The sequence below is a fragment of the Hesperophylax consimilis genome, chromosome 11 (assembly GCF_061612785.1).
Source record: "Hesperophylax consimilis isolate HC1 chromosome 11, BYU_Hcon_1.0, whole genome shotgun sequence".
NCBI lineage: Eukaryota > Metazoa > Arthropoda > Insecta > Trichoptera > Limnephilidae > Hesperophylax > Hesperophylax consimilis.
Genome location: NC_142846.1, coordinates 16,764,661 through 16,792,414, shown reverse-complemented (window position 1 = coordinate 16,792,414; position 27,754 = coordinate 16,764,661). Strand labels below are relative to the sequence as shown.

At 33.7% G+C, this 27,754-nt stretch overlaps 1 protein-coding gene across 1 annotated transcript in view; it reads left to right on the top strand.

Moving 5' to 3' along the window:
• LOC149419868 (uncharacterized) overlaps window positions 1-27,754 on the top strand; it is a 123,743-nt gene that overhangs the window by 88,274 nt on the left and 7,715 nt on the right. The window contains exons 2-3 of the mRNA XM_089637356.1: window positions 15,355-15,458; window positions 24,542-24,658. Of these exons, the coding sequence (XP_089493482.1) occupies window positions 15,355-15,458; window positions 24,542-24,658 (221 nt within the window). The remainder of the gene's footprint in view (window positions 1-15,354; window positions 15,459-24,541; window positions 24,659-27,754) is intronic.

Below are 27,754 nucleotides of genomic sequence, written 5' to 3'. Positions count from 1 at the left end.
AACAATACACAAGTAGGCACAAAAATGCGGAATAGAAGTGTAAAAGGCCAAACACTAAAATGTGTGTCAGCAGCCGTTTATGAAGGATATTTGAACATCTCCCGCTTCCAGAGGGCCATCAGGGGGGACTCCATTGGCCATCATGGCAGTGATGACTGTGTTATTTGATTAGCGTAGTCTGCGCAATAAGCTTCCCATGTGGTGGCGGAGAAGCGCTCTGAAAGAGTCCACTCGTCCCTCCACGATCATTTCCATAGCCCTGCAGTATCTTGGTGGGCGGAATAGTTGGCAATAAGCATTATTTAAAGCGACTTTTAGTTTATGCCATTGGGATGCAGTGTAATCTACCCACAATTGTGACGTGTACAGTGCAGAATGCGTTGAATAGTATCCTTTTGTCGTTTGTACTGGAAAAGTGAAAACGCATTGACAGCATATCTGCTCCAACGGATATCGCTCTTCTTTGTCTTTCCATATCCTCGATGTCTTTCAGGTCTTCTGTGATATGTCCTAGGTATTTGACGATACGACTAACATCATCTAGTCATACTGAAGGTGTTTGCATGATTTTGCTTTTACATTTGAAAACAATAACGATAGATTTGGACGTACATATAAAGGATTATGATTTTTTGCAATTTTTTTAGTTATTTGAAGTAGTTTCATTAGTCCGCTAGAATTTCATTAGAACATGTAATATTTTCGCCTTTTCTCACCATTTTCTTTTACTTGTTTAAAACAATATAAAAGTTTCTTCTCTCTTGGCTATGACCGATATTTAATTTTTTCTCTAAGGCTTTGCATATGTGTTCGCAGGGATGGAAAATTCCTCCCCTACAACACATAAGCCTCCATGAAAATTGGATCCTTTTCTTTGATATCTACAGAAAGCTACTTAAAGCTCTCTTGTACTATATATCTTTATAGACATATGTACTTAACTAATTAATACGTTATTTACGAACTTGAACGCAAATATTTCCGTATTTATATTGTAATTAAATTCCATCAAACGTTGTGTAATTTTTTTGATTTATGATATAGGATTTTAATTACCTTCATTTTTGTGGTAACCCCCTTGGTTCTGATCGAGGTGTTGAGTTTCACAATTTAATTGGTCTTTCCATTGCAAACCTAGACTTAAATGAATTCCCTGAATGAGCTAACTTTCCTAATGTAATTATTCTGATTCCCTGCACCCTAACAAAATCGTAGTTAAACGCTGATAAAAGATATTATACATGTTTATTTGGACAGGTAATTTGATATAACTCAAATGGTTAATTGTTAGTAAATTTGATTTTGGTAAACTCTTGTGTCTGTGTGGCGCCACTCCTTTATGATTCTGCTGCTATAAGGTACATGTAAAGATTGATTTAGTAGGTTAATGTAATTAGTTAATTGCATATTTGACGAACTCGGAATAGCCCATTTGCTGGCATAATTTGGCTCCAAATCCTCCTGCAAGTAAACGAGATGATCGTGAGTCAACAAGAAATTTGCACAATCCTTTGACACGGCTCTTTGATTGATACCTAAGTTATCGCGTCCCAAAAAGCCTTCCACGTCATCATGTACTGCCTTCAAGTTTCCCCTCGGGTCTCGAAACCCCCAAATTCCGACTCCTCCTTGGACTACAATTTACTTAGGGCGAACCGGTTTCGTCCTATATACAATCATATACTCACGGTTGGTGTGGACTTACGGGTCGTGAATCCTCATTCCACGTTTAAAAGAAAATGCGAGAGTGGTCTATAAGACCTAAAATGCAAGCTGTATGCAGGTCCAGTAAACAGTACATACGAATAAATATATGTATACATACAGTTTGGGAAAGGTTTATAACTCGCAATACGAGGCTATCTACCTCGCATTCCGAGCTCGGATCTCGCACGAAGAGTTCTGCGAAACTCTAGGATTGGTAACCGAATATATACGTAAGAATAAGGTTATACTAATAAATACTAGTAGAATAAGGTCTTATTTGATACGTAATTGTAAAAAGCATTCACTTTGTGGCTCATCATAATTTATAATAAAAACACATAAATTTGTTTTTGACCACGATAGTTTTATTTTCACTCTACCGGTTTCGGAAGATCCCTTCCTTCGTCAGGAGAATATTTAAAAGTTTTAAATATTCTCCTGACGAAGGAAGGGATCTTCCGAAACCGGTAGAGTGAAAATAAAACTATCGTGGTCAAAAACAAATTTCTTATTTGATAGTTTGTTTTGGAGAGCTATCGAACTCCAGGCTTTTGTTTGTTTGGTTTTGACGTTTTTATTTAAGAGAATCGCCATCTCTATTTGATTTGGTTAATGGTCTTGTTATAGGAGCGACCACTGCCTCCTATTGATGAACTGTATTTGTTTTAAATTTTACCTCCAGGGTTCAACATTAATTTTTGTTCATCCTATCCCGTGATTTTCCAATTGTTTCAAGTAGTTGGTTGCCACATTAGAGAGTACTCGACTCTCAAATGTCTCAGGCAACTGATGGGGTTCTGTATGAGCACCCAATCAATAATATTCAAATGTTTCGTATAATTTTTTTTTTTTTTTTTTTTTGTAATTATTTTTTATTTTTTTAATAATATGTTTACATGGTACATAATTAATTTTACAACTTGTATTTTTTTACTACTCTTCCATTGAAAGCATTTGCTTGTGTATGGAAGGGGAGTGTACATAAATGTTGTTGTTAGTTAGTACTTAAATAATTCTTTTTACATAAATGTATGTTTGCTGTAGTATTTTTTTTGATAGTAGTGAAGGATAATATATTAATTTATTAAATTTAAAAAATTAATAATTAATAATTATTCGATATAATCCTACTAACCCGTGATTTTTCAATTGTCGATTGTGAATGATAGGTATTTGAGAGCACGCATCTTCCAGCTGTTTCGGGTAATTAATAAAAATCTATGCGACTATCTAATCAATGATATTTAAATGTTTCATGTAATTTTTTGATATAAATCTGGCTAACCCGTGATTTTTCAATTGTCGTTTGTGATTGATAAGTATTTGTGAGCACGCTTCTTCCAGCTGTTTCGGGTAATTAATAAAAATCTATGCGATTATCTAATCAATGGTATTTAAATGTTTCATGTAATTTTTCGATATAAATCTGGCTAACCCGTGATTTTTCAATTGTCGTTTGTGATTGATAAGTACTTGAGAACACGCATCTTCCAGCTGTTTCGGGTAATTAATAAAATCCTTTGTGACTAACTAATTATGGCCAAGGTCGTTTTCAAACTATGCGGTTGACCCAATTCTCCAGTGATCCCTTGTTTTATCAACAAATTTAACAAGGTAAACATCTCATCTGACCCACTAACCCAGATGTGAGATTGTTTATTTTAAAATATCTCGCGCTCTCCTTGTGATTCAGTTATGATACCGTTTATTGTGCATAGTTAATTTAAATATTTTTAATTCCTTTATTGAAGTTAAACTATTTTTCATTTTCCGAATTTAGTAAATTTACTAGGTTGAATGAAGAATAAATATAAATATATATTTAAGTACACATATCTCTATTGTCAAAATATGTTAAATAAGAGTACATATATTAATAAATAAATATAAAATATATGATTCTACATAGTCTGGAATATTAATAAATACATAATAATATTAATAAATACCGGTCAGTGGTTGAGTGGGCATAGCGCTTGGGTCTCACCCGAGCGTCGCGTGTTCGATTCCTCGGCTGGCTAAGTCCTCCATCACAACACAAGCAACATTTTCGGCTTTCTGTGGTGGTAGTAGGAGATTTTCAAACATTGTTGGGTTATTCGTAACCTGGGAATGTTTGTCTTTCTTTTAAAAAAAAAAAAAAAAAAAAATATATATATATTTTCTTTTTCAATAATATAGATATGTCCTCGGGTAGGTATTAAAAATCGCTACCATTTCGATGCTTCGATTAATAAATAAAATACATATATATAATTACATTACTCATATATATATTCTTTATATACAATATTTTACTTTACTTTTATATAGATAAATACACAATATATATATATATATATCAATGTGTAATTCCTTTATGTTGTTTTTACTTTAATATTCAATTGGCATACTTCCACTTCACAACCCTTCTGTGTCTCCTGGGACCTGAAAATTATTTATAAAAGGAAAACTCACCCCAATCAAGGTATTTCCGGTTGGGTGTACACAACAACCTTGATGAAGAAAACTACCTAATTAATTGTATTTTCCAACTAATTTCAAAATAAATCTTTTCGACTATTTATTCCTATTTAATATTTTATTCTCGCTTGAATCATATAAATTAGCTGATATTTAATTTTTCTTCCGAACGAAATCCTAATCCAGAAAACCCGTTGATTTAATAACACCTTTCTAGTTTAGGCTTTTGGATGATAGCTGTTTCAAATTCTTTTTCGAAATGATAGACTGATGATTAAAATTCCGGTTAGAACGACAAACACTTTTAACACTGTCGCTATACGCACGATGGATTTTAATTGAACAATTTATTAATTCTAAATTTCTTTTTATATAAATTGATAAGAAAATTTATTCCGAATTGTGCAAACTTTTAATTAACTCGACTCTTAATAAATTAAATTTTTTCTAACTGTTAATTTTAGAACAAAGGTTTAAACGTTTATTATTATCGAATCCTTTTTTTTGTTTTTGTGTTTCTTTTAACCTAAGATGAAGTATTTACTATTAATAATTTTAAACAAAATTATAATCTATTTTTAAATATCAATTCACGAGCACATCCACTTTAATTTAACGATAACAAACTCTTAAATTTAATTTGAATGTTTTCACTTTGAATGAAATAATTATTTTTAAATTTTAATTAAATTCTTAATTCCGTAATCACTTTCTGCACTTCACTTAACACTTTTAAGCACTGAGTTTAAATTATATTTATTTTCACTGTTTAACCAAATTAAACTGATTTAACAAAACTTCACTGGTGGGGTTTTCAAAGGAATTTAGAAACTGAATTTAAGACTTTTTACAAAACTTTCTAAGTCCAGGGACTTGTTCAGAATTTAAACTTAGACTTGTTCAAAATTTAACACTTAGATTATTTCACTAGAATTTTACCAATAGACGTAGTACTGCCACGTAACAACTTTTCAAATCCTCGGCGCGACTGTCCCAAAACTGGTGTGTACCCCTATTTTATACCCCTCTCAGGTTCCAAAAGACGTATCTGAATTTCCTTTGGTAATCAATTCTATCTTTTAACAACTCGCAAATCCGAACATCCCTGCCATCAATATCGATTGTGCTTCCATAAGATTTTCTGTCGTCCAGCTCTGGGCGGTAGTTAGTTTTTATCTCACGACTCTAAATCGATAGGGTCCGAATCGGGTAAGTCTGCGTTTTTCGCCCAAGCTTCCTTTGTCCTCCGTTCATACAAAATGTAGTTAAAATCTCATGATTTTGCGTTCCTTTTTTTTCTCAATTCGCAATAGGTCCATCCTCAATAACATATATACAGATCTCAATTTTATGCATCTCGTGCGAAAATTGTTTAAATCCATGTCGAAATCTTTACTACGCATTTTTGAATTTCGATTTGTTTAAATTCTACTTAATTTTATTGTTACTTATATGAGCTTTTCCATTTCCACCCGTACTTTCTATCTCCCTGTCGCAGATTTGAGTTTTTCCTTTATCTTTGAATTTTATTTTATCCGCGACGTTTTCTTGCACAATTTCTTCTTGATTCTTATGTCATTTCTCATAACTCTTATAATTACTCATTTTCCAAGTCGTATTTATTAATTTCACGGATAAATTCGAATTGTATCGCTTTTCTCCACATGGATCATTTCCTATCTCCGTTCTTTACCCTTCCTTTTATCTTTTCTTCACTTTTCCCGATGTGTGTGGTCTGCTGGGAAATTTCATACTTCATCTATTATTAATTAATATATAATTTTCCACACTTCTATGGGAGATATACCTAATTAGACTCTGGGATATCTGTCATTTTTATTGCCTGACCCAATCTCCGCCCATTCTCCATCCCTCACTTACAAGATTTCACATAAATTATACGTCTGGACATATGTTTACGCCTCAGATTTTATGTACTATGGTCGTAAATTTTATTTATTTCAAACCTATTAATTTTAATCTCTTTTGCCTAATCTAAATATTCCATAAGGTCCACGTTAAAGTTAATCGTCTCTCCAATCGTTTATTACCTTAACGTAAATAAAAATCATGTTCAAATTTCGATTGTTTATCCTTCAAAATATACATGAGACCACCAACCTTTTATCTTGTTTCGATCCCTCCGTAATATTGGGTAACTCTAATATATATCTAACCTAATAATTATGTAAAATGTCTACTTTTCCTGAATCTAATCTATCGCTATATGTTTAGTTTTACTGTCTTCTTCTGATACTCAATTTTCATGTCCCTAGGACCTTTGTAGCAGCTAAAATCTCTGTATTATCCTTCCATTCGGTCGCCGCACTTTTCTAAAATGTCTATTTTTTTTGCGAGATTTTCATTCAAGATTGATTTACCAATATGTCCGTTTCATCTTAAATTGATAACGATTAATTTCCATTGTTTCCAACACTCACTCCTCTCTTTAGTACGATTTTTTCGAACTCGACACCCTACTTCTATCATAAATAATTGCACTAAAGTTGAAATTCCGCCAGTAACTTTCCTTCGCTTCTCCCGTCCTTTTTTTATACTATCACGTTTATAAATTTTCCATTGCATTTTCGTGCGTGTGTTTTTCAATTTGTAAAATCTTCAAAGCACTCGATTTTCTATGGTTCGCTATCTCATGAATGTCTCAGTCATTGTAAACATTCCCAGGAGTTTGTCACCTTGAAAGTCGATGTTGACCCTAAAGTGCGTTCACCTCTAATTTTTGTGGGAATCGAAATGTCGTTAATTATCTATTTTATTGCCCGATCCAAAGTTTATTCCTTTGTCTGTCGTAGACACACTCCCCTCCGCTCACTGATTGGTTACTCAAAATTTTATAGCTCTTTGTTCAGATCTAATTGGTCGACAACCTTCAATATTTATTTTTAGGCCTAGAAAGGGGAAGTACCAGTCGTCCTAGACGATTTTACGACCTCTCTGCTTTCGTCCCGGAATCTTGATTTAATTTCAACTATTACAGGTGTCTACTGCAAGCAAGCGGGATCAATTCTTTCTCCGCCAGATGTCGTTAGCATGTCCGTTTTCATAAATAATTTGCATATTTTCTTGCAGCTATGGTTTATCTGTTTTTTCTTTCACTGTGATTTAAAGCCTTTCATCACAAACACTATATCATCTGTGTAATTAATATTATTTACACATACTCCCTAATGGTAACCTATTTTTATTTTATAAATTTGAATTAGTTCATCAGTGTATATATTGAATTGAAGAGTGCGGGAGACGTGCTTCCTCCTTGCCTTACGCAACTTTTAAAATAAAATGGGTTGGAAAACTGGCAAGAACAATTCACCACATTTTCTTGTTGCGTGTGCCAAATTGAAAGAATCGCTTTTATATCTTCTGAAACTGCTCTTTTCCTAAGTTTTTCCCAGAGTTTATTTTAACAAACACGATCAGAAGCTTTGCCTATCAATTGCCTATAATTTTATAATAGCTGATGGTTTCTTTTAAGTAATATATTGACACAGATGTTGACAATGCAGATTTAAATCCGAAATGGTTATCCTCTGTCTTGAGATGGTCTGTTACGACCGTTGATGTTTTTTTTTTTAAATAAATAAATAATTGCCAGGGCGGTCGAGAGTGAAATTGGTCGGTATTTATTGATCACGGATGGATCAAGTTTGGTTGATTTGATTATGGGAATAACTACCATCTTCGTCATTTCATTTGGGGTGTAACACACAATATTTAAAATGACTTGAACAACATTAAAACATACCTTCGATTTCATTTCGCCACACCTTGAATCGATGGCTAAGAGATTAGCTTTGTTATACTTATCTTGAAAGATGGAGGCCAAAGACTAAAAAAATATTATTTTTTGGTTTTAAATGGCAATTTTCAACATAAAATAAAACGTGTCAAGTGTCTTAAAGTAAAAAGCTGTTATATAATCACACTTCAGTAATGTACTTCCAGGAAAAGTGATATTTAAATTCGGCTTCACAATATTCTCCAATTAGGGGTGCGACAGTCCGACTGGCTTCGGGCATTTGAAACTCTACAAAAAACTTTAACTCTATACAGGAGGCCCTGAGGAAAATATTTAACCCTTGAGCCTTTTTAAGTAAAGGAAGGAGAGAAAGTTCTGTGAAGTAAAAAATGTAAGGTGGGTGGGTAAGAAATAGGGGGTAAGTGTGAATCCATCCCTCCCACTGAGGTGCAAGGCGTTGAGTTAAGAGAGTCCAAATGGAGAGTTCAAAGAGTCTTCCTCGACTGACCTCTCCTGGCCGCCATTCAGATGGTGGGCAGACTCATCCACCACCAAGGCTGGGACAAAACTCACCCAGTGAACCCGGAATCCTTGCTCACCAAACAAACACCTGAAACAAAAAATGTGTTTCAGGAGTCGAAAAATATTTCAATATTTAGATATGTCAATGATGCGACCAATTGATCGTTTGCAGGGGTGATTGAAGCGATTTACAATTAAGACTTCTCATTAAGAGGAAGCTACAGGCCAAAAATGTGTATGTTCTAGGTATACTTTATATCGTAGGTAATATGCATTACAATCGCTTGACAAACGGAGTCTAGAAACGTTCGATTTCAAGCAAAAAACTGGTTTTAATTCATTTTGTAAATAATTTTATAAAAAAGAAAAAAGTTAATCAAGTGAAACTGTCACAGATGATCTTAGCTGTAATACTGTATTTTTTAAAAGTTGTTTCCTTTATGCGTTCATACATTTCTATTGAAAAAATATATTTTAGTAGTTTGAATTTATATTTTTTATTGAGTAATTAATTTTTTTATTTGTATTCTACTCAAGAGAAGCGGTAGGTAAATTGAAGTAACCTTCAATTTATCTAAAGCATATTTTTGGTATTCATAATGTACAGTAATTCGTTACAAAGATCAATCAAAAGATTAAGCTTCGCCTTAACGGTGAATTGTGAACATTTTGATAGAAGCTGTGTCAATTTTATTTTTATGGACAATCTCCGCCACTTTAGATTTTAAATAAAAGTCTGAATCCATATGGTACTTAAAGTCAAAAGTTAGATTATTTCACCTTGTAATCACATTCAAATAGTCTTCGTGATGATTTATTTACGGCTAGTGATAATGGAGCGTTTACCGGGGGCTTGTCGTGCAATCGACGTGTCGGATGCGTGCCCGCGGGGTATATCCGTGCAAGAATCGTGCCAATTCCGTGCTGGATTCGTCGTAACCTTGGCTAAGCCACTCCGCAACGTTGCGTGCGTATTGTTACCACGCGATAATATCGAGCTTTATAACTTCCATCAAATAAAATTGCGCTTGTTTATCGTAGATATATTTTGTACTGATACACTGTTGCCTGTTCATTTTTTGCAAGGGTTGGAAAAATTTCTCTCTTAGTGGTTCTGCAGCAACATTAATAACATGTTTAACGGTTAAATCCTCGACTTACGGTGACTGATTTTATTGTCATTGTTATTATTATTTTTTCTGTTCATTGTGATTTGTTAAGTTGAAAGAATTTATTAAAAAAATATTTGACTCAGGATGATTGCCATTCATAACAAGAAAATACGTTGAAAGAATTCACATTTAGAATGTCAATAAAGTTCTGTAATCCCATCTAGCCAATGAAACTACTTAAATACAATATTACATTCACAAAATATGGCACAGCTTATGCAACGGATAGCCATTCAACGAATATATGTACAAATGAAAGAACTATATGAACGGCCCGCCAAATAATATATCCACTAGAACTAGTTCAATGGACAAACATATATTCACTGCATTTATTCATATAAGTATCTGCCAAATATTAAATAAAATAAATACACATTTCATGTGAAGAATTATTAATTAATTAAATAATTTTTACCTACTTTATATCTTGCCTGACATGATTTAGGTGCACTTATTAGTTCCAATTTCGAAAAATAAAAGATTAATAAATACGATTTAAAATCACGCACTCATGCACCGACAACCGAAATTATTATGTTTAGAAGCAAGCCAAAATACAACCATCATATATCATAAAATGCAATCGAAAAATTAAAAGTTTTTGCATGACTATATTGACATGTTCACGATCGCAATATATCTATATGTCCCTCTTACCTAACCTAACCTAACCCAAAAGCGTTCCTCTTCTTTCTTATGCCCCCGTTTGGCTGATCCATCCTTCGCTATATCTGTCAGGTGAAGTTAGACAAGGTTAGGTTAGGTGAACTGTGAAAGAACTTTTATTTTTGATTGTATTTAGCTTCTGTATAAAATTCATGGAGGTACCTACCCAATATAATACAGAACAAATAAAGATAATTATATTTACTATTTTTGTTCGTGACCCCAAAGTTCACCGCTCGTGGGGTTTTACTACTGCTCTAGCACACATATTTTCTGCTATATAGTTAATAATACCTACCTAATATGAACAAATAAAGTACCTACATAATATTTTTAGAATCCAATCTACTATTAAAGCAATTTATCGATATTGGTCACTATTCATAATTCAATTTCTCTATCGCAAAGAAGAGGGAAAGTAATTCACTGTCTTTATTCAATTTATAATTTTTATTTCTTTAAGTACTTGTACAAATTATTTTGAAATTAGTTTTTGTCACGATCGTGTCATCAGGTTTGGTAGATAATTAATTGATTAGGTTTTCATTACTTTGAGACAAGGGAATTACTGTAATTAAATACAAATCATAATTGACTTTACACTAATTTCTATCTCGTATTTTTTAAACTAAGAAATTATTTTGTTTGCCTAGTAATACAGGGTTTTCCAATAAGAGGTGTTATTTTGAATAGCCCGTTATTTCGGTAGATGTTACTTTTGAAGCTGTCATTTTTTGACATTTGACAAGTAGAAACTACGTCATTAATAAAAATGGAACGATACATGCTTCAACAACACATTGAAATTATTAAAATTCACTTGAGTGAATAAAATGCAAATCATCTTGAGTGATGAGGCCCATTTCCACCTCGGCGGCTTCGTCAACAAGCAAAATTGTCGCATCTGAGGCTCGGAAAACCCAAGAGTTATTGTTGAAAAGCCTCTCTATCTTCAACGTATGACTGTTTGGTGCGGTTTATGGTCCGGCGGAGTCATTGATCCTTACTTTTTGAAATGAGGATGGAGCAACAGTTACGGTGAATGGATTGCGCTATCGAGAGATGATTAATATTTTTTTATGGCCGAAATTGGATGGAATTGATCTGGACAACGTTTATTTATAAGACGACGCTACTTGCCACATAAGCCATGAAACCATTGATCTTTTACGATTAAATATCAAAATAACACCTCTTATTGGAAAACCCTGTACATTTATCAAGTTACAAGTTTGAGGTAAACATGTTTTCAACGAAGCATCTACGTGTATGTATTACATGTATTTTCTTCACACAAAATGTGTTAGGTTTTATATGTGTTGTAATTTACAATAATACGGAAATCATGTGTTATAATATGCTCAAAATACCATGTCTTTAGGTACTTATAAAAAACTTAACTTGTCTATGATAATCTTGTCTGTGATATGAAATAAAACCTTTTCCATTTTGTCAGCCTAGCCAAGCTCGTTGTTTCATTCAGCACCTAATTAATGTCATGTTATTAACATCCCGCCTTTGCTTAAGGGGGGAACAATAACATAAGTCACAAAATGCATTTTTTTATAATTGAATATTTTAGTCCAAATTGAACCGCACGTTTTACCCCAACAATATAATTCAAAGGTCACCGTTAAGAGGTTCATATTGAGAATGTTCACAATAACATAATATGTTTTTCAATTGATAAAGCGGGAAATAAACACATAAGTCAGACTTATGTTATCAGGAACTGATTTTTTGTTTGTAGCTGGCAATGTAATGTGACTTATGCGTTTAGGGCATTACTGTGTTTCATTCAGGGGGTCTAGAACAGCGAAATTGATAATTTTAAAATATCGGATCAATAGGCGTAACTACCGATGATTTTATACCGATTTCCCGAGCACGGTCACGCTGATATATAAGCAGATGTTGATAACGCAATAAATTAGAATTGATATACGCTGGCAACACTGGCGCATCTCTATGTGAATTGACATTCTTAAACGTTAGACGGCTACGTACAAGTTAAAAATGCTAATAATTTGTCGAAATGAAATATTAAATTTAATATACATTGGCAGTCCGCGTGTACATTTTGACACTAAAAAGGGAATTAATTAGTTCGTGAGGTCATTAGTCGTAAATAATAACTTTTGTTGCACGATGACGGAATGTCGTTCGCCTCTTAGATGAATTAATTAAGTCTGGATCGTGTATACGATTTCTTTCAGTTCTAAGAGCTTAGTTAGTTCACCTCCATTCATTAATAAGCCAGTTACTTTGCATAACGAACGACCTTTTCCAAAAGTTGTGCATATTGACAGCTAATCCGACACCTTGAGGCCGCGCTAAAAGTAGCGGCTTTTGTCTACCGACTGTCAGAATAGTATTCTATCTAACCATAGATGACGGATTTCTTCAATATTGTATTGCAATAGAGCTTTATCAATCGTCCATGCTAGACCTCCAGGGGAATATAACTCCGAGCCAAATTTGGAACCGAAGAAAAGACACGGTAATTCCATGGTTTGTGACTTCACATGTTCATCTACATTTTACATGTGGCATGAGGCGATTGCTGGACGGTGCAAATCAAATTGCTGTAAAATGTTTATACAAACATTTGCATAACTTGCCTGCCACTGTCCGCAGAATTATTTTTACATTCTGACGCTTGTGGGGGTTAAAGTAAGAACTCACACATAGCGGCAATGATAACTGTAATACTTCAGACTCAAAAACATCGACCACAAGTTTATGGTCCCTGAACACTCTCATATGGAGGTAGAAAGTGATCAAGCAGTCATTTAAAAAAGAATTTAAAAAAATATCTCAGATCAACAGTCCATATGATAGGTATCAACTAGGATGTCATGTGACAGTCATTTCAAGGATATTGAAATGGCACAAGAGGATTTTTTAATGTTTTGTCAGACTAAATTAGGATTATAAACACTAATAAATATTATCTTCATCCACAAGATTTGGGTCTATTTCCTACACATTGTTTGTGGAACGATGGCATTAAAAGACGACATTAAATCCATCATTGACATCAAATCCCTTTTCTTCTCAACACTTCATTGGCAAAAGGGTGGTTTGAAATTATTTGTAAAATATAATTCTCTTGTAAATCTCTAACATTACTTCGTTTAAGAGTAAAGGTGCGGAAAGGCTCTTCGTCATTAAATACACGTTAAAACCGAATATTTCCAAAGTTTTTCTGGAACCAGAAATCTTCATGCCGTTTATGGCAATCATTCTGAATCTCGTTTTCATAGAAAGAGTGGTCTTTTAAGTAAAGATAAAAACATTAAAAATCCTCTTGTTTCATTTCAATATCCTTGAAATGACTGCCACATGTTGTTTTATTATTTTTCATTTGCATGTTAAAGTATGTACATTTATTATATGATTTTAGAGCTATGAATGCCCATTTTGGTTCAAATACATACCTACGTAATTCATTCATTCAAATATGTTAATTTTCTCTTGTTAATGTTCTGATCATTATTTTTGAGAATGAATTGGCTAATTAATATATATATATATATATATATATATATATATATATATATATATATATATATATATATATATATATATATATATATATATATATATATATATATATATATTAATGTTTGATCCAAATACGTAAGTCAAAGATTTTGCTAATTATTGAAAACAATATAAGAGATTCTTAATTGAAAATTTGAAACAGAAAAATCATAAAAAGATACGGTCACATCTAGGACTTAAACCCAGGACCCTAGCTTTGCCGGAGCGCCGCTCTACCAACTGAGCTAATATGACCCCAATCTCCTTCGGTCATATTTAACTGTATCATACTTCGAATAAGAACTACCAACATTATCTTCATTATATCACCATTTCAATTTTATCACCATTATTCATATTTTTTGTGCTGCTTCCTGAAAAGTAAGCAATTTTGACATATGTTATTGTTTCCACCATACATAGAATATATTAAAAATAATTACTAACACTATTTGATATTTCTTTATATTTTACACTATGCTTCTGGGTACATATTATACAATCGATTTATTTATATGGTATTTATATGGAATATGTTTTAATGCAAATCATTGCTTTCATCTATTAATGTATGTCACAGCGTGGTAATGCGGCAATATGCGTAAACGCACATTTAATAAAGTATTTATTAACCATCACATTACGACAGAAACACTTTGATTAATAAATACCTCCACTAATATTGCAGTATGTGCAGTAATGTGCACTGCGTAGTGAATTTTCCGACAAGAGAGAACACCTTTGGTTTATGAGTGTTGTCATGTTCATTTTTGCAGTGTATTGGTGATATCTATTTTGGTCAAGGATTTGAAAAATATATTTTCATCTGAATTTTGTATATATTGTGTATACTTCCAATAGATCAATGTTCCTCGCCATGAATCTGTGATAAAGATATTTTTGATCACGAATACAAATTATGTTTTATATATATGGTGTCATATCTTATTCCTCTAGCTATTTGTATTTTCAGTTAAAGTAAGTTTTTATAAAATTGTTCTGTGATAAGCTTCATGCAATTTTCCGCATTTTATGACAGGTATGCATCCATTTATCATCACCGTCATAGAAAATTATTACGTCACCATCAGAACATTATTACGTTACAGGACAAGTAGAAAGTTCATTTACATGTTATTTAAGAAGATCTCTTTTAAATAGGGGACCTAACATGCTACCTTGTGATACGCCATAAACCACTTACGTTGGAGAAATTGCTTAGCTAACTAACAGTCTATTTTGACAATCAAAAATGTAGTTTTTATTTTTAAAACTTATCGCCGAAAAACATCAAGCTTATGGCCATGGTAGAATAAATATGAAATGACTTACAACATTGACTTACTTACATGGTTTCACTCTATGAGTATGAAACACTGTGAAGGTTTATGGAAATATTCATATTTTGAACTTCAGAGGTCACGGGTAAACAAACAGCAAAATCAACCCGTGTTTCATTTGTAAAGGAAGTTAAATATTCAAACATTAATTAATTGAGATTTTCTTTTTTAATTACAGAGATGGAAATCGTGCTTGAGGGAAAAAACTTCAGATTGCTTCAAGAAGACGAGCTTCCAGCTATATTAGACTTTCTTGAAAAGTATTTGCCTGATTCGCTTAAGGTAATTTCAATTTCTTTACTAAATAATATGATTTTCATGAAATTGCTATACGTTTGGCTATAATATTATATTTTTCTGTTAAACTTATTATTATTGTAATTTCCCAAATTTCAAATTATAATCTATAAGTTTTATAGCGTTCACAGAATGATTCCGAAACTAAAATCTTTCAGAAAGTAATTACAAAATAATTTTTTTTTGGAAAATGCTTTAGTTTTAGATTAATCCCATAAAGTACAAAATACCTAAAAACAAAATTTACAAAGGCTTTTTATTGTTTCAATTTTTCGTCACTCATAAAATAATACTTTTAGTTTAAATATTGAACTGTTTAAATATTGAATTGAAAAACTTTACACATCTGGGACTGTCCCAGATGTGACCGTTTGCTTTTCTGATTTTTCTGTTTCAGATTTTCGTTTAGAAATCACTAATATTGTCTTCAATATTTAAATATTACAATTCGAGGTTTTACTCAATAAAGTCATTCCGAAAAATAAATATTCATTCTAGACTTGCAGAAAAATTCAACAGATGTCGCACATTAAAAATAATAAAAAAAAAATAAGATAGGTTTATCTAAAAAGACGCTGTCTGGATTGCATTTAGTTCGGGTTGAATCTTGCGATCATACATAAAGATAGATGCCAATAAAAATGTACGGTGAAAAAATGAAGACAATGTTAGTAGTTCTTATTCGAAGTATGATACAGTTAAAAATGACCGAGGGGAATAGGGTCCCATTAGCTCAGTTGGTAGAGCACTGTCACGGAAAGACAAGGGTCCTGGGTTCGTGTCCCAGATGTGACCGTTTCCTTTTCTGATTTTTCTGTTTCAGATTTTCGTTTAGAAATCACTAATATTGTCTTCAATATTTAAATATTACAATTTGAGGTTTTACTCAATAAAGTCATTCCGAAAAATAAATACTTTTAGTGATTTTAGATTGATTTCTTTCACTTGTGTTGAGTTATCATCGAACCTTTGTATCTATGGTCTACGGTGCGCTAGTGATATGTACCTAAAAAGCCCTGGACAGAGAATTAGTGGGATTTTGTATGAATGGCATTGCAGCCAAACATTTCCAAGCAACCATCTTGTATGATAAACTTTTGAGGTGATTTGTATGCGAAGTGGTATTATTGATACTATTTTAATTTACTTTTCAAGAAACTAATTTTAACTTACTTTCCCTAGATTTTTAAGAAACGAAATTTAATTTACTTTTCGGGGAAATGTCCTGGCAATCATCTTGTATGACAAACTTTTTAACTGATTTGTATGATAAGTGGTATTATTGTTACTATTTTTTGACTTTTCAAATTTTTTATGCAATTATAACGGTTATATTTTTGAGGAATATAATTTATTTATTTATTCAAAAAACAGTTTTTAACATAAAAAACATACTCTGCACATCTCACTAGGACATTCCTGTATCAAGATGTGCAGCTTTACAATTTCATCATTTAAAAAATACCTACATACAGGGTGTATCGGCACGTACCCGACAAACTTTAACCAGCTATTCCTTAGCATATTTGGAGTAAAAAATCTTATGTGCACTTTGCTGTCCGGTAACGTTTTTTTTTAATAAAAAATTTATTATTCATATTTTCACCACATGTCACCACTGTTTTATCCTTTGATAAAGTTTGAAAACCCATCTGGCAAATATTTTATTCGAATTCCGTTGAATAATGCACGTGTGTACCTATATTGGCGCACGTTTACAGTCACAACGAAATAGCACGGCACCATTCGTCTCATTTTTAACTATTATTATTTAGTGTGTGCGAAAGAGCGAAGACGCTTTTTGACACACTTGCTTATAACAGCTGTTTAACACGAAACGCAATGCCAATGACAGTGATGTAGTGTGGAAATTTTAATTTTTTTTGTTTTTAATTGAAAAAAAAATGCTACCGGACAGCAAAGTGCCCATAACATTTTTTACTCCAAATGTGCTAAGGAATAGCTGGTTAAAGTTTGTCGGGTTAGTGCCGATACACCCTGTATGTGTTAACTTAATATAATAATAACATTAAATTTAAACCCAAAAAAGAAAAGTTAAATGACACGGTTGTTTCGAGACCGGTAGACAAAAATAAACAAAATTTTAGTAACAAATGTACGAAAAATAAAACAAAAATTTCAACAAAATAATGAGACAGGGTATTAGATATGTTATTAACAAAAATTATGAAGGTTTTGATATTTTTCATATATCGTCCTCCTCACCCCGCGGCCTCAAATTTATTAGCTAGTGTGTGGTGTGTTCAATGTAAGCTCCAAGACATGACGCGGAGTGGTCGCATGTCGCTTGTCGCCTTGAGATCTCAATTGTTGATAATTTCTTTTATGTTTAAAGAATTCATTCATCTCGATGAAGACAAAGAATCGACTATTTGTTTTATCGGTTTCGGGAATATCTGGTGGGAATCGTCCCCAGTACCTATTCCCCCGTGAAGAATCACATACACAGCCGCCTTAACTCAATACGGCTACAGAAACAAGAATTTATCCAGTTTTTATAGCAGTATTCAATAAACTTTATTCTATTAAGAACTCACCTTGCTAACCCTCTGCTACTGAGGTAACTTTTTCGTTTTCATTCTGCTAAGGAGTAGTCTGACAAACTATCTGCGATTTAGGTGCTGTTATTTTAGAATTTGTGAGTTTTTGTTGTTGAATAGTGGTTTTTTTATATAAATATTTAAAATTGTTATTGCAGGAAATGATAATATTTAATCCGCCTTTAAAAATTTAATGACGAAAATATGAAAATAAACATATCTTTTCTTTCTCCTGGCTTAAAATAGAGCACTTAAAAATATCCTTAGTAGAGTGAGTAGTTTTAAATCAGTTATAAATCTGGCGGACAATACGTCTACCGGATTTATAACCTTACGTCCCGTGGACACCTTACGGCTGCATTTCCTCACTAACCTAACCGTGCTGACAGGTGGCGAGAGCTGGCTCAGGAAGCGACTGAGCAAGACAGACAGATACGCAACGTAGCAACTCCGCGTAGATTTTGCGGTGTCTAACAGACGTAACGTCAGCGAAAGAAGGTTAAAACATATAAAATCCTGTTTGAATGAAGGTGCGAAAAAAATGTACAGGAACCTACATTGTGCCTTACGCAAAATTTTAAAGATATTATTTAACGACGCAAAAACAGAGGACAGTTTACGCATTAAAATATAAAGTATTAGTGCCATTAAAGTAGTTGGGTTAGAATTTATAGTGTTTAAAAACGTTATAAAAATTGAATTTAAGATCTTTTTACACAGCTTTAAGTCATTGTATAATGACTTGATATAAAACTGAAATTTGTGTAATGGCTTGCAATCAGCTACTGAAATTAAATTCATTGACCCATTAATGCGTTTATGAGGAAAATCAGGGCCAGGTAATATACATTTAAGAAAAGCGAGAAAATAAAATAAAATTAAAATTAACGCAAAAATACATCAGTTAGCTTATATTCCATGGTTAGAAATACCACCAGTATCTTCCTGATTGCCATTCAGAATCAAACCTTTTTACAAAGTATTTTGGACTGTATAATTTCTTTTCTGTTTTTCGCGACCAGATCGAAATTGCCAATTCATAGTCATAGTCTCACTGGCTTCAGATGGTTGGGAGCAGTTGAGCCTCTTATGCGGTTTCATATCAAAAAAACTATATATTTCTCCAATTCCACTCTACTCACTGTTATTTAAACTAGTGCCAGAGGATTCCGGATGCTCGGTAATAAACCAAGGAATAGGCCAGTAGCTTGAGTGCAGTTCCCGGTTGACTCGGGTACTTTGCTTCGGGGCTGCGAGTTTGTCGCAACTTTCTTGCCTCTACGACTAAATTTTTGTAATACATTTAAAATTAACTTAATATCATATGTAATGTTTCGACTGCGCAATAGTAGGTACCTACCTAGTATTTGCATATGGTAAAAATCTAGCCACTCGTATCAGGAGTACCAACAAAATAAAATTTTATCAACAGAAACCATTCCAGCCATTCCAGCTGTCATCCCATACAACGAAAGTGAATTTTCGATTTACGTAATTAAAAATTAAAATGCTAAAATTAAAAATATCCCAAATGCAGTCAGATTCCTTTTATAGTAATTAAGGTAAATCAGAAGGTTTTATTAAAAAATATTTCGTATAATCCGTGTCCAGCGATTCCGAATATTTACCAAATATTATAATATCCTATGGTTTTTCAGTGAATTTTTATTGTTATCAAGTTAAATTTTTGGTTTTTCATTTAATATATTCAATAATATTATTATTCAATTTATTAAAAAAAATCGTTCATTATAAACCGGTTCTGCTGCGTAATTATTACTACGCGTGATAGCTGTTTCGCCTTCTGCAGGCATTATCAACCTATTTGGTAATAGACAGTTTGATAATGCCCTCAGAAGGCGAAACAGCTGTCACGCGTAGTAATAATTACACAGCAGAACTTATAAATAACTGTTTTTTAATAAATTGAATATTATATAATATTACTGAATTTAAAAGAAAAACTAAAAAATTTAACTGGTCTGCGTTGGTTTTCACGATAATTTGAAACCTTTTAAACATAGTGATTCCAATTTATTTATCACTTCGTTAAGTCCGTAATTTCTAATTTACCGTGATAAAATTATAGCTTTACGCTTCTTGGCATATTTTCTAGTTTTCCCAGTGGCTTTGTGCCAAAGCGAGGCGTGGAAGGTCGAAGCTTTTGTAGTAAAACTGGGTTAATTTTTGGGAAAATAGCATAAAGTTCCCCATAAAATAATTTACGAGTAGGTTTTTAATCCAATTACTTGCTGGTGAGTAGACTATAACAGATATCCATGCCATTTGATTTATTTACACCCCCGAAAGAGTTGCCTACGTCCAAAATATGATTTATTTTTTACCAGTTTGGTCCTGAACTTGCAATTACAGGAATAATCAATTTGCTATTTCTTAATATTTAAGGACACGTTGTCGCACAAAATTTGAACAACTCGTACTGTGAAGCAAACGGCCCCAGATGAAATAATAACAGAAGTTGAATTTGGCTTTGAAATTTGATGAATTGTGAAAATGCTGTGAAACAACCCGCTCTACGAGCGCCTAATCTAAAGATAGTTAAATGGCTGCCAGTGGCGATTCAACACACTCTAGAAAAGCGACATCAGTTTTCTTTCAGATCTGTATAGATGACATTTCTAGGGATTGTCTGGTCAGTGTTACGTTACCACACGTACGGAGAATGGACATATAAAGGCCTATTCCAATATATGCGATATTTGCTGCCACCTATGCGGTATTCTCACTGTTCAAACCTAGGCGGATTTCGCTTCTGATGTCCGTGAATAAATACTCGTACCTTGTAGACTGTAATCTGATTGCGTGACCAGTGGAAAAAAAGCATCTAATTGTTGAAACGGATAGCTATCGCTATCCATATGTTTCGCAAAACTAGCGAAAAGATACCGCCTACCCAGGCGGTGTGGCGGAATTAGCGGACTTCTAATTTTGCACTAGCCGCGAAAGCTCATACAAATACCCGGCGGAATTTCGCTTGATGTTACTCGCTACCCACAGTGGCAGCGAATATAGGCCAAAAGGCCTATTCACAAACAGTCAATATTCGCTGTCACTGTGGGTAACGAAAACCGAGTGGGTACGCAGTATTCTCACTGTTCAAATCTAAGTGATTTTCGCCTGTCTAGTCAGACACGTTCGTGTTCGTGTCGTCCGTGAATAAATACATACACTGTAATCGTTCGTGACCAGTGAAAAAAATAATCTTATATTTGATACGGATAGCGATAGCGTACCGCCGTACCGCCTACCCTTGTGGTATGGCAGAATTTGCGGGGTTCTAGTTTCGCGCTAGCCGCGAAAGTTCGTACAAATACCCGGCGGAAATCCGCTAGATGTTTTTCGCTTCCCACAGCTACACCGAATATCGAGTATACGATATATGTATAGGCATGTGAATTTTATTTTATTTTATTTGGGATACCAACAGTTTTCATTAATAAAAGCATAATAATAATTGGGTTACAATAATTAAACCATTTACAGGTTTCCACATAGGTATTGTATACAAGTGTAGTGATTCCGAGATATTTACTAAGGAAAATTACATTTCAAGAGACAAGTTATTTCGGGGGGGAATAGGGAGGGGGTAGGATGGGGGGGGATCGGTTAGGTTGAGGTATAGTAATAAAAATATGCGTAACAAAAAATTAAAGGAGAAAAAAAAGGAAGTTAATAGAATGGTGGTTGTATTGGATGGTATCTGTAGTTATTGTTATTGAATATCGCGCAAGTGTCAGAACTGCTCCCATGTCTGGAACCAGTGGGACTATGGCGTTCTTATTCAGGGTATGTTGTGAGGCTGAAGGGGTGGGGAAGGGAAGGAGATGGATAAGAGGAAATTTGGAAAATACCTGGTTATTCAGGTATAGTCATTTCTCGCAACTCTAGATACGATAATTTTGCTAACAGTAATCCATGTGATATTGAATTTGCTTCAGCCTTAAATAGCACTAATCAACGGAATTATAACAGCGCATCAAGTTTCCGAGAAAAAAATAATATTCCCTGAATTTTTGTCTGACCTAAATAGAACAATTTTGTTTTCCAAACAAAATTTTCCGGCCCTATTAAGTCATTTTATTTACTTTGGTATTTTATTACAGAATTTCAGTGAATATTGTTTAATGTAACTAAATATCTTCCTCATTTTGGTCTTGTAAATATAATTTTTTTTGTCTCTAAATAAATGTAGCCACCAACAATTCAATGTGAAAATTGACATAATATGTTTTGCTACGATTTTATTCCAATAATAATTTATGGGAAGGTTAAATAATATTAACTAATGGTCGGTGCCACTTCCGCATGGCGAATGCCCGCGTCCGAAATATTTAATTGCGCATTGTTCTAGGAGGAAGATCGGTGAAAGGGACAATGTAGGTACAGATGGTACTAATACATCGCAAAGCCAGTCGTAAGAATAATAAGGCCTTGCTGACAAAACCTCAACCAATGACCACATTTTCCGTAGTTTGATCCGATTCTCGATCCCCCTGCAGTTGGTCCCCGGACAGTTGATACCCCGACTGATGATCCCCCGGAAAGTAAGTAGATCCCCCGACAGATGATCCTCCGGACAGTTGATCCCCTGGATAGTTGATCCCCCACAGATGATCCCCCAGCAGATGAATCCCGGATAGTTGCCCCTCCAAAGGATTATTTCTGTTATACTTCGTTCCTGATGACGTACACAGATATGATATACAGCTGCAAAACCAAAGTCATTTTACTAACAATTATGACGTCTCTCCGAAGGAGTATGCAGAGAGGATACGCCGCTGAACAACAAATTGCGACATTCGATCAACTGGAAGAGGGATCAACTGTCCGGGGATCTTCTGTCAGGGCAGGGCCGGCCTAGGTAGATGATTACCGTAATCAATAATATGTAGATGATTTGTGTGTTTGTATAGCGCCGTTTTATGAGAAAAAAATACAGTGTGTGGCAAGCCTACGCACGACGGAAGTGAAACTTTTAGTATTCTTCTCTCTCTCTCTCTTTTCATTCTCTCTTTTTTTCTGTCTATTGACATATTTATAAGTAGCATGTGATAAAAAAATTAAAAGTTATAAAAATATGGGATTCGAACCCGGGTCCTGCATAACGAGTGTCGAACGCTCTGCCTCTAGACCGCGAGGAGAGGTATCTCGCGCGACGAGAACCGCGTATACAACGTGTACTCCTCAATTGACTTGTCCCGCGCTTATTTTTATAACGGAGTTTGTATAATATGATATTATATTACGATACAAAATTCGCTTCCTTCAATCGATCGTTTCAAACAGAATTAGAAGGTTCGATCGCAAAAATTCTAAAAATAAATTACTCAATAAAAAAATATAAATGTGCATTTTTGACAACAATCATGTAGATATCTTCTTATATGTATGCCTGACAAAGTCGCAGAACGAGAGCATTTTATCACTTTTACTCGTATTAAAAAAAATCAAAAAAAGAAAAAAAAATAGTTAAAGCGGGGATCGAACCTCGGTTCTTCACGACGAGAGTCGGGCGCTCTGCTTCTAGACCGCGAAGCTGAGTTTGGAGAGTGACCTAAACTAGGTATATAATATTAGCTAGGCTCCTATAGCGAAATGATCACGGTTTTTCGTGACGGTCATGAGTCGGTTTTACTCCGGTCCTCGAAAATGCATAACGCGTGTAAAGAAGTTTCACTTCAAAAATTCAAAGGCGATGTGTCAGGTGTTAGATATTATCAGAGCCTTGGCGCCTTGCCGATTAAGCGCCCGGAGCTGACTGCTCCAATTGCGCCCGCGTAGTGCCGGTCCTGTGTCAGGGGATCAACTGTCGAGAGATGGACTGTCGGGGGATTTAAATCCATGGAATCATTCCTTAGACGTGTGATCTATACCGATTTTAAATACAACAGCTGATCAATTTCAACCAAAGTAAGGAAAAAATGAGCTGACTATAAACTCACCCACAACACACCTGTCTAAATATCGGTTCATCTCTTCAGTGATGTCAAATAACTATAATAGTTCACATTCACACAAATTTTATATGTCCTATCGGATGAATGAAAAAAAGTTCGTCTCACCAGACTATGACAAAAAAGTAAAGTTCGCTAAAATAAGGTGAAGGTTTGCAGCGCTGTCCATTGTAGGCCTTTTCTGCGCAGGATCTGCATGTTTCTTATTAAATTAATCGCCTGGCATAGCAACGCTAAAATTGACTGGGGTGGGTAAATTATAACACATTTGTAAAAGTGTCATATAATATTTTGGAAACAAGCCCTAACTTGTGTTTACCCGATAAGTTTTTTATGCATAAAAAATACTAGCATTCGTAAGCAGGTTTTTTTTCGAGCTTACATTACATTACATAGCGAGTTGCCTGTATACTGTCGGATTCATTTATTGACAAATTATGTCAATTACAATTCGACACGCAAGTTTATTTGAAAAGTGTAAAAAATAGTTTATTTCATCTGTTAATAAAATTGTCTTATTTTCTATTTTCAGTTTCACCAGACTATAAAGACATATTTGAATAATCGAGTTTGGGACTTTCATTTTTACGTGTCTAAGAATTGGCCTGAGGAGCCGGTGTGCCTTCACTTCCCTGGCTGCACAAGCACGGTACGTATCCCTGAAAAATATTTAATTAGTGGTTACCTAAATTTTGAAAATTCACAAAAACTAATACTTCATGAGGGCCATGGCCAATATATTTTGTTAATCAGTTAGACTGCATACATGTGGTATATATTTGTACTTTACTGTAGTAATTATGTAGGTACATTAAAAAAATCATTGGTTTTCAACAAATTAACAAAATTACTCATTATGCTAATTTGTATGTCTAGGTAGGTACGTACCTTTTTCCAAATAAGTTCTTACCTTTCTGAATAATTTTGTCAAAAATTTTCTAATTTAGAAGGAACAACATGTCAATAATATTATTATTTGAGAAAATAATCCGACATAACCTAACTTTTTAAAATTATAATCCCTTGAAAACACTGTTATCTTATTATTTGATGTATTATTAATGTACATTATATTAGGTAATAAAATATGAAAAATCAACATTACACTTGTCTAATTCCGCTGAACGCAAAAAAATATAAAATAGCACTTGGTTTCATCTTAATTTCTACAAGAAATGTTGTGTGAGATGGTAAAAAGATGCATATAAGTTCCATTTTTTCTCAAAGTTAAGTTATAAGGTTAGGAAATACGCATAAATTATTAAAACAACCCAAACTAAACCCTATTTTGTGCATGTTTACTTAAACCCCCGACTTATATACTTGTCTCCACTAGATATTTAAGTTGATATCAAGTGTTGTTTTAATAATTTATGCGTATTTCCTAACCTTATAACTTAACTTTGATAAAACTTTATAAGGTTAGGAAATACGCATAAATTATTAAAACAACCCAAACTAAACCCTATTTTGTGCATGTTTACTTAAACCCCCGACTTATATACTTGTCTCCATTAGATATTTAAGTTGATATCAAGTGTTGTTTTTTTAAAGAGCCTTTGCATGCAACGGAATAAAGTTAACCAAATCCATTCTGCACAGCACGTAAAAAATAATATTTTAAAATTATTTTGACATACATACTTACCTTAGGTGAAAATAGGGTTAAGATATGATACTGAGACAACGCGCGTGATTCCACTGAACTAGGTCCAGTAGACATACTTTAGCGGGCCGTTCACATTGCTATTTCATTTGCAGTTCTCACATGTTCTTTGAATGGCTTTCGTTTTCATAAGCGATGATACATTTTAACTTTGATTAGTTTGAATTTAACTTGTATTCTATTTTAATAATTTCATTACTAATTAATAATTAATTTAATTTGTGTTAATAAAATTATTGATCTAGGCATTATGTTCGACAGTCTCACCTTTGTATGTCATATTAATAATATTATCAACAAGGCCCTAAAGACTCTTGACTTTGTTTTGAGAGCTGCAAAAGATTTCAATAATTTAGGAACATTTATTATATTATATAAAACCAGTGGCGGATCCAGGGGGGGGGTCACGGTGGTCATGACCCCCCCCCCTGGGCCCCAGCCCAGGGGGGGTCATGACTACCTAGGTCCTGGGCCCATCCAGGACCTAGGTGGACCACTAATTAAAATTGTTAAACATAATGTTTTTATATATTTTTTGTCACAAATAAATTTTATTTAAGTACTTTCAATATTTAATTAATTTAATATAATACTTTGTTTGACGGCAAACGCATTATTCGGGAACGAACGCATCGAAAATTCGAATGTTACCGCGTCACCGCGCACCGCCACCGGCGCGCGCTTCGGCCGCCACCTTTCATATTATTATGACACATTTCGTGTAACCACGTGTGACGCTTGCGCGCGCTTTGTTTCGACTAACGTCTAGCGTCTAGCAAAACCTAACCTCAATCGGAACGACTAAACTTTATTAATAAAGTGTTTACTTTTATTTGTTTACTAAGTTAAAAAAAATAAGTTCCAATATTAGTAATAGTGTTCTTAAAAATTGTTGCTGCAAATTCAATTCATTGCAAGAAATGGTAAGTAATCTAATCAGTTTCTTCATTATGCCAGTGTATGTGTGTTTAAACTCAAATGTTATTTGTTAATGTTCTAAGGCTGGGGTTAGACTCGTAAGTTTTTTTCCTGTAAATCGCTCTTGAAGGCGAGTTTGGCCAAATTCCAAATGTAAACGACACCAAAAGTCACTTAACGTAATTTTTGTAAGTTACAGAACTTATTCTTTCGGAAGTTTTTTGACAGGTCTGGACAGGTCTAACGCGCCCGCGCGAATTACCAGCCTTCCTATACTTCCTAAAGCAATTCTTAAGGCGAGACACAACCTCGTTCATCGAGGTTTTGCCCAAGGCTAACATTTTAATTTATTTCGGCGAAATTATAATTGAATTTAAAAAAAATAAAATTATGCCGCACGAGGGATGCAAGTTATTTATATTTTAGATTAATAAAACAATACCTTACAATGAATATATTTTACGTTCAACGATTTTAAAACTTTATAACCCGTGTATAACTATAAAGTTAGCGGACTTAGCGGTAAGTACCAGATTTTATTTTTCTAGATGATGAATTAATAACTTCGGAAGTGGACACATTTTTAATATTTGTAACAAATTCTTCAGAATCAATTAAAATGAAGGCTAAAAGTGTGGATAGATTTTTTTACTAAGATTACGAAAACGTTAGTAATTTTTTTTAGAAATGCATAGTATTATTTTTAATGGTGGATTTTGAATGATTTACATGAAAATGTTCCGTCTCCGATTATGTTCCCTTAATTTTGTAAAATTCCACACTGATTATTTTTTTTATACGGCAACACTTTGATATCCGGCGAATTTTTGAATTTGACGTTTAACGTTCACTAGATTTATTGTTTGTTCTCTGCGAACTTAACCACTTAACCTTTGATTTGACTTTTTGCATGAGTAGGTGGTTTGGTATATTTATGCTTTTTGCTAAAGATGGCGGTGTTTTGACAGATGTTATGAACAGAACTCCGTACAATTTCATGCCATTACAATTTCATTCTTTTATATATGATGGCGAATAACTACAACGAGGAAAAGGAAATTCAAAAAGTTGCAAGATTCCTACACACAATACTATGTTGAAGACACACCTGACACCATGTTATATTGTGGTGAAATAAGAACACGATTAATAATTGTAATC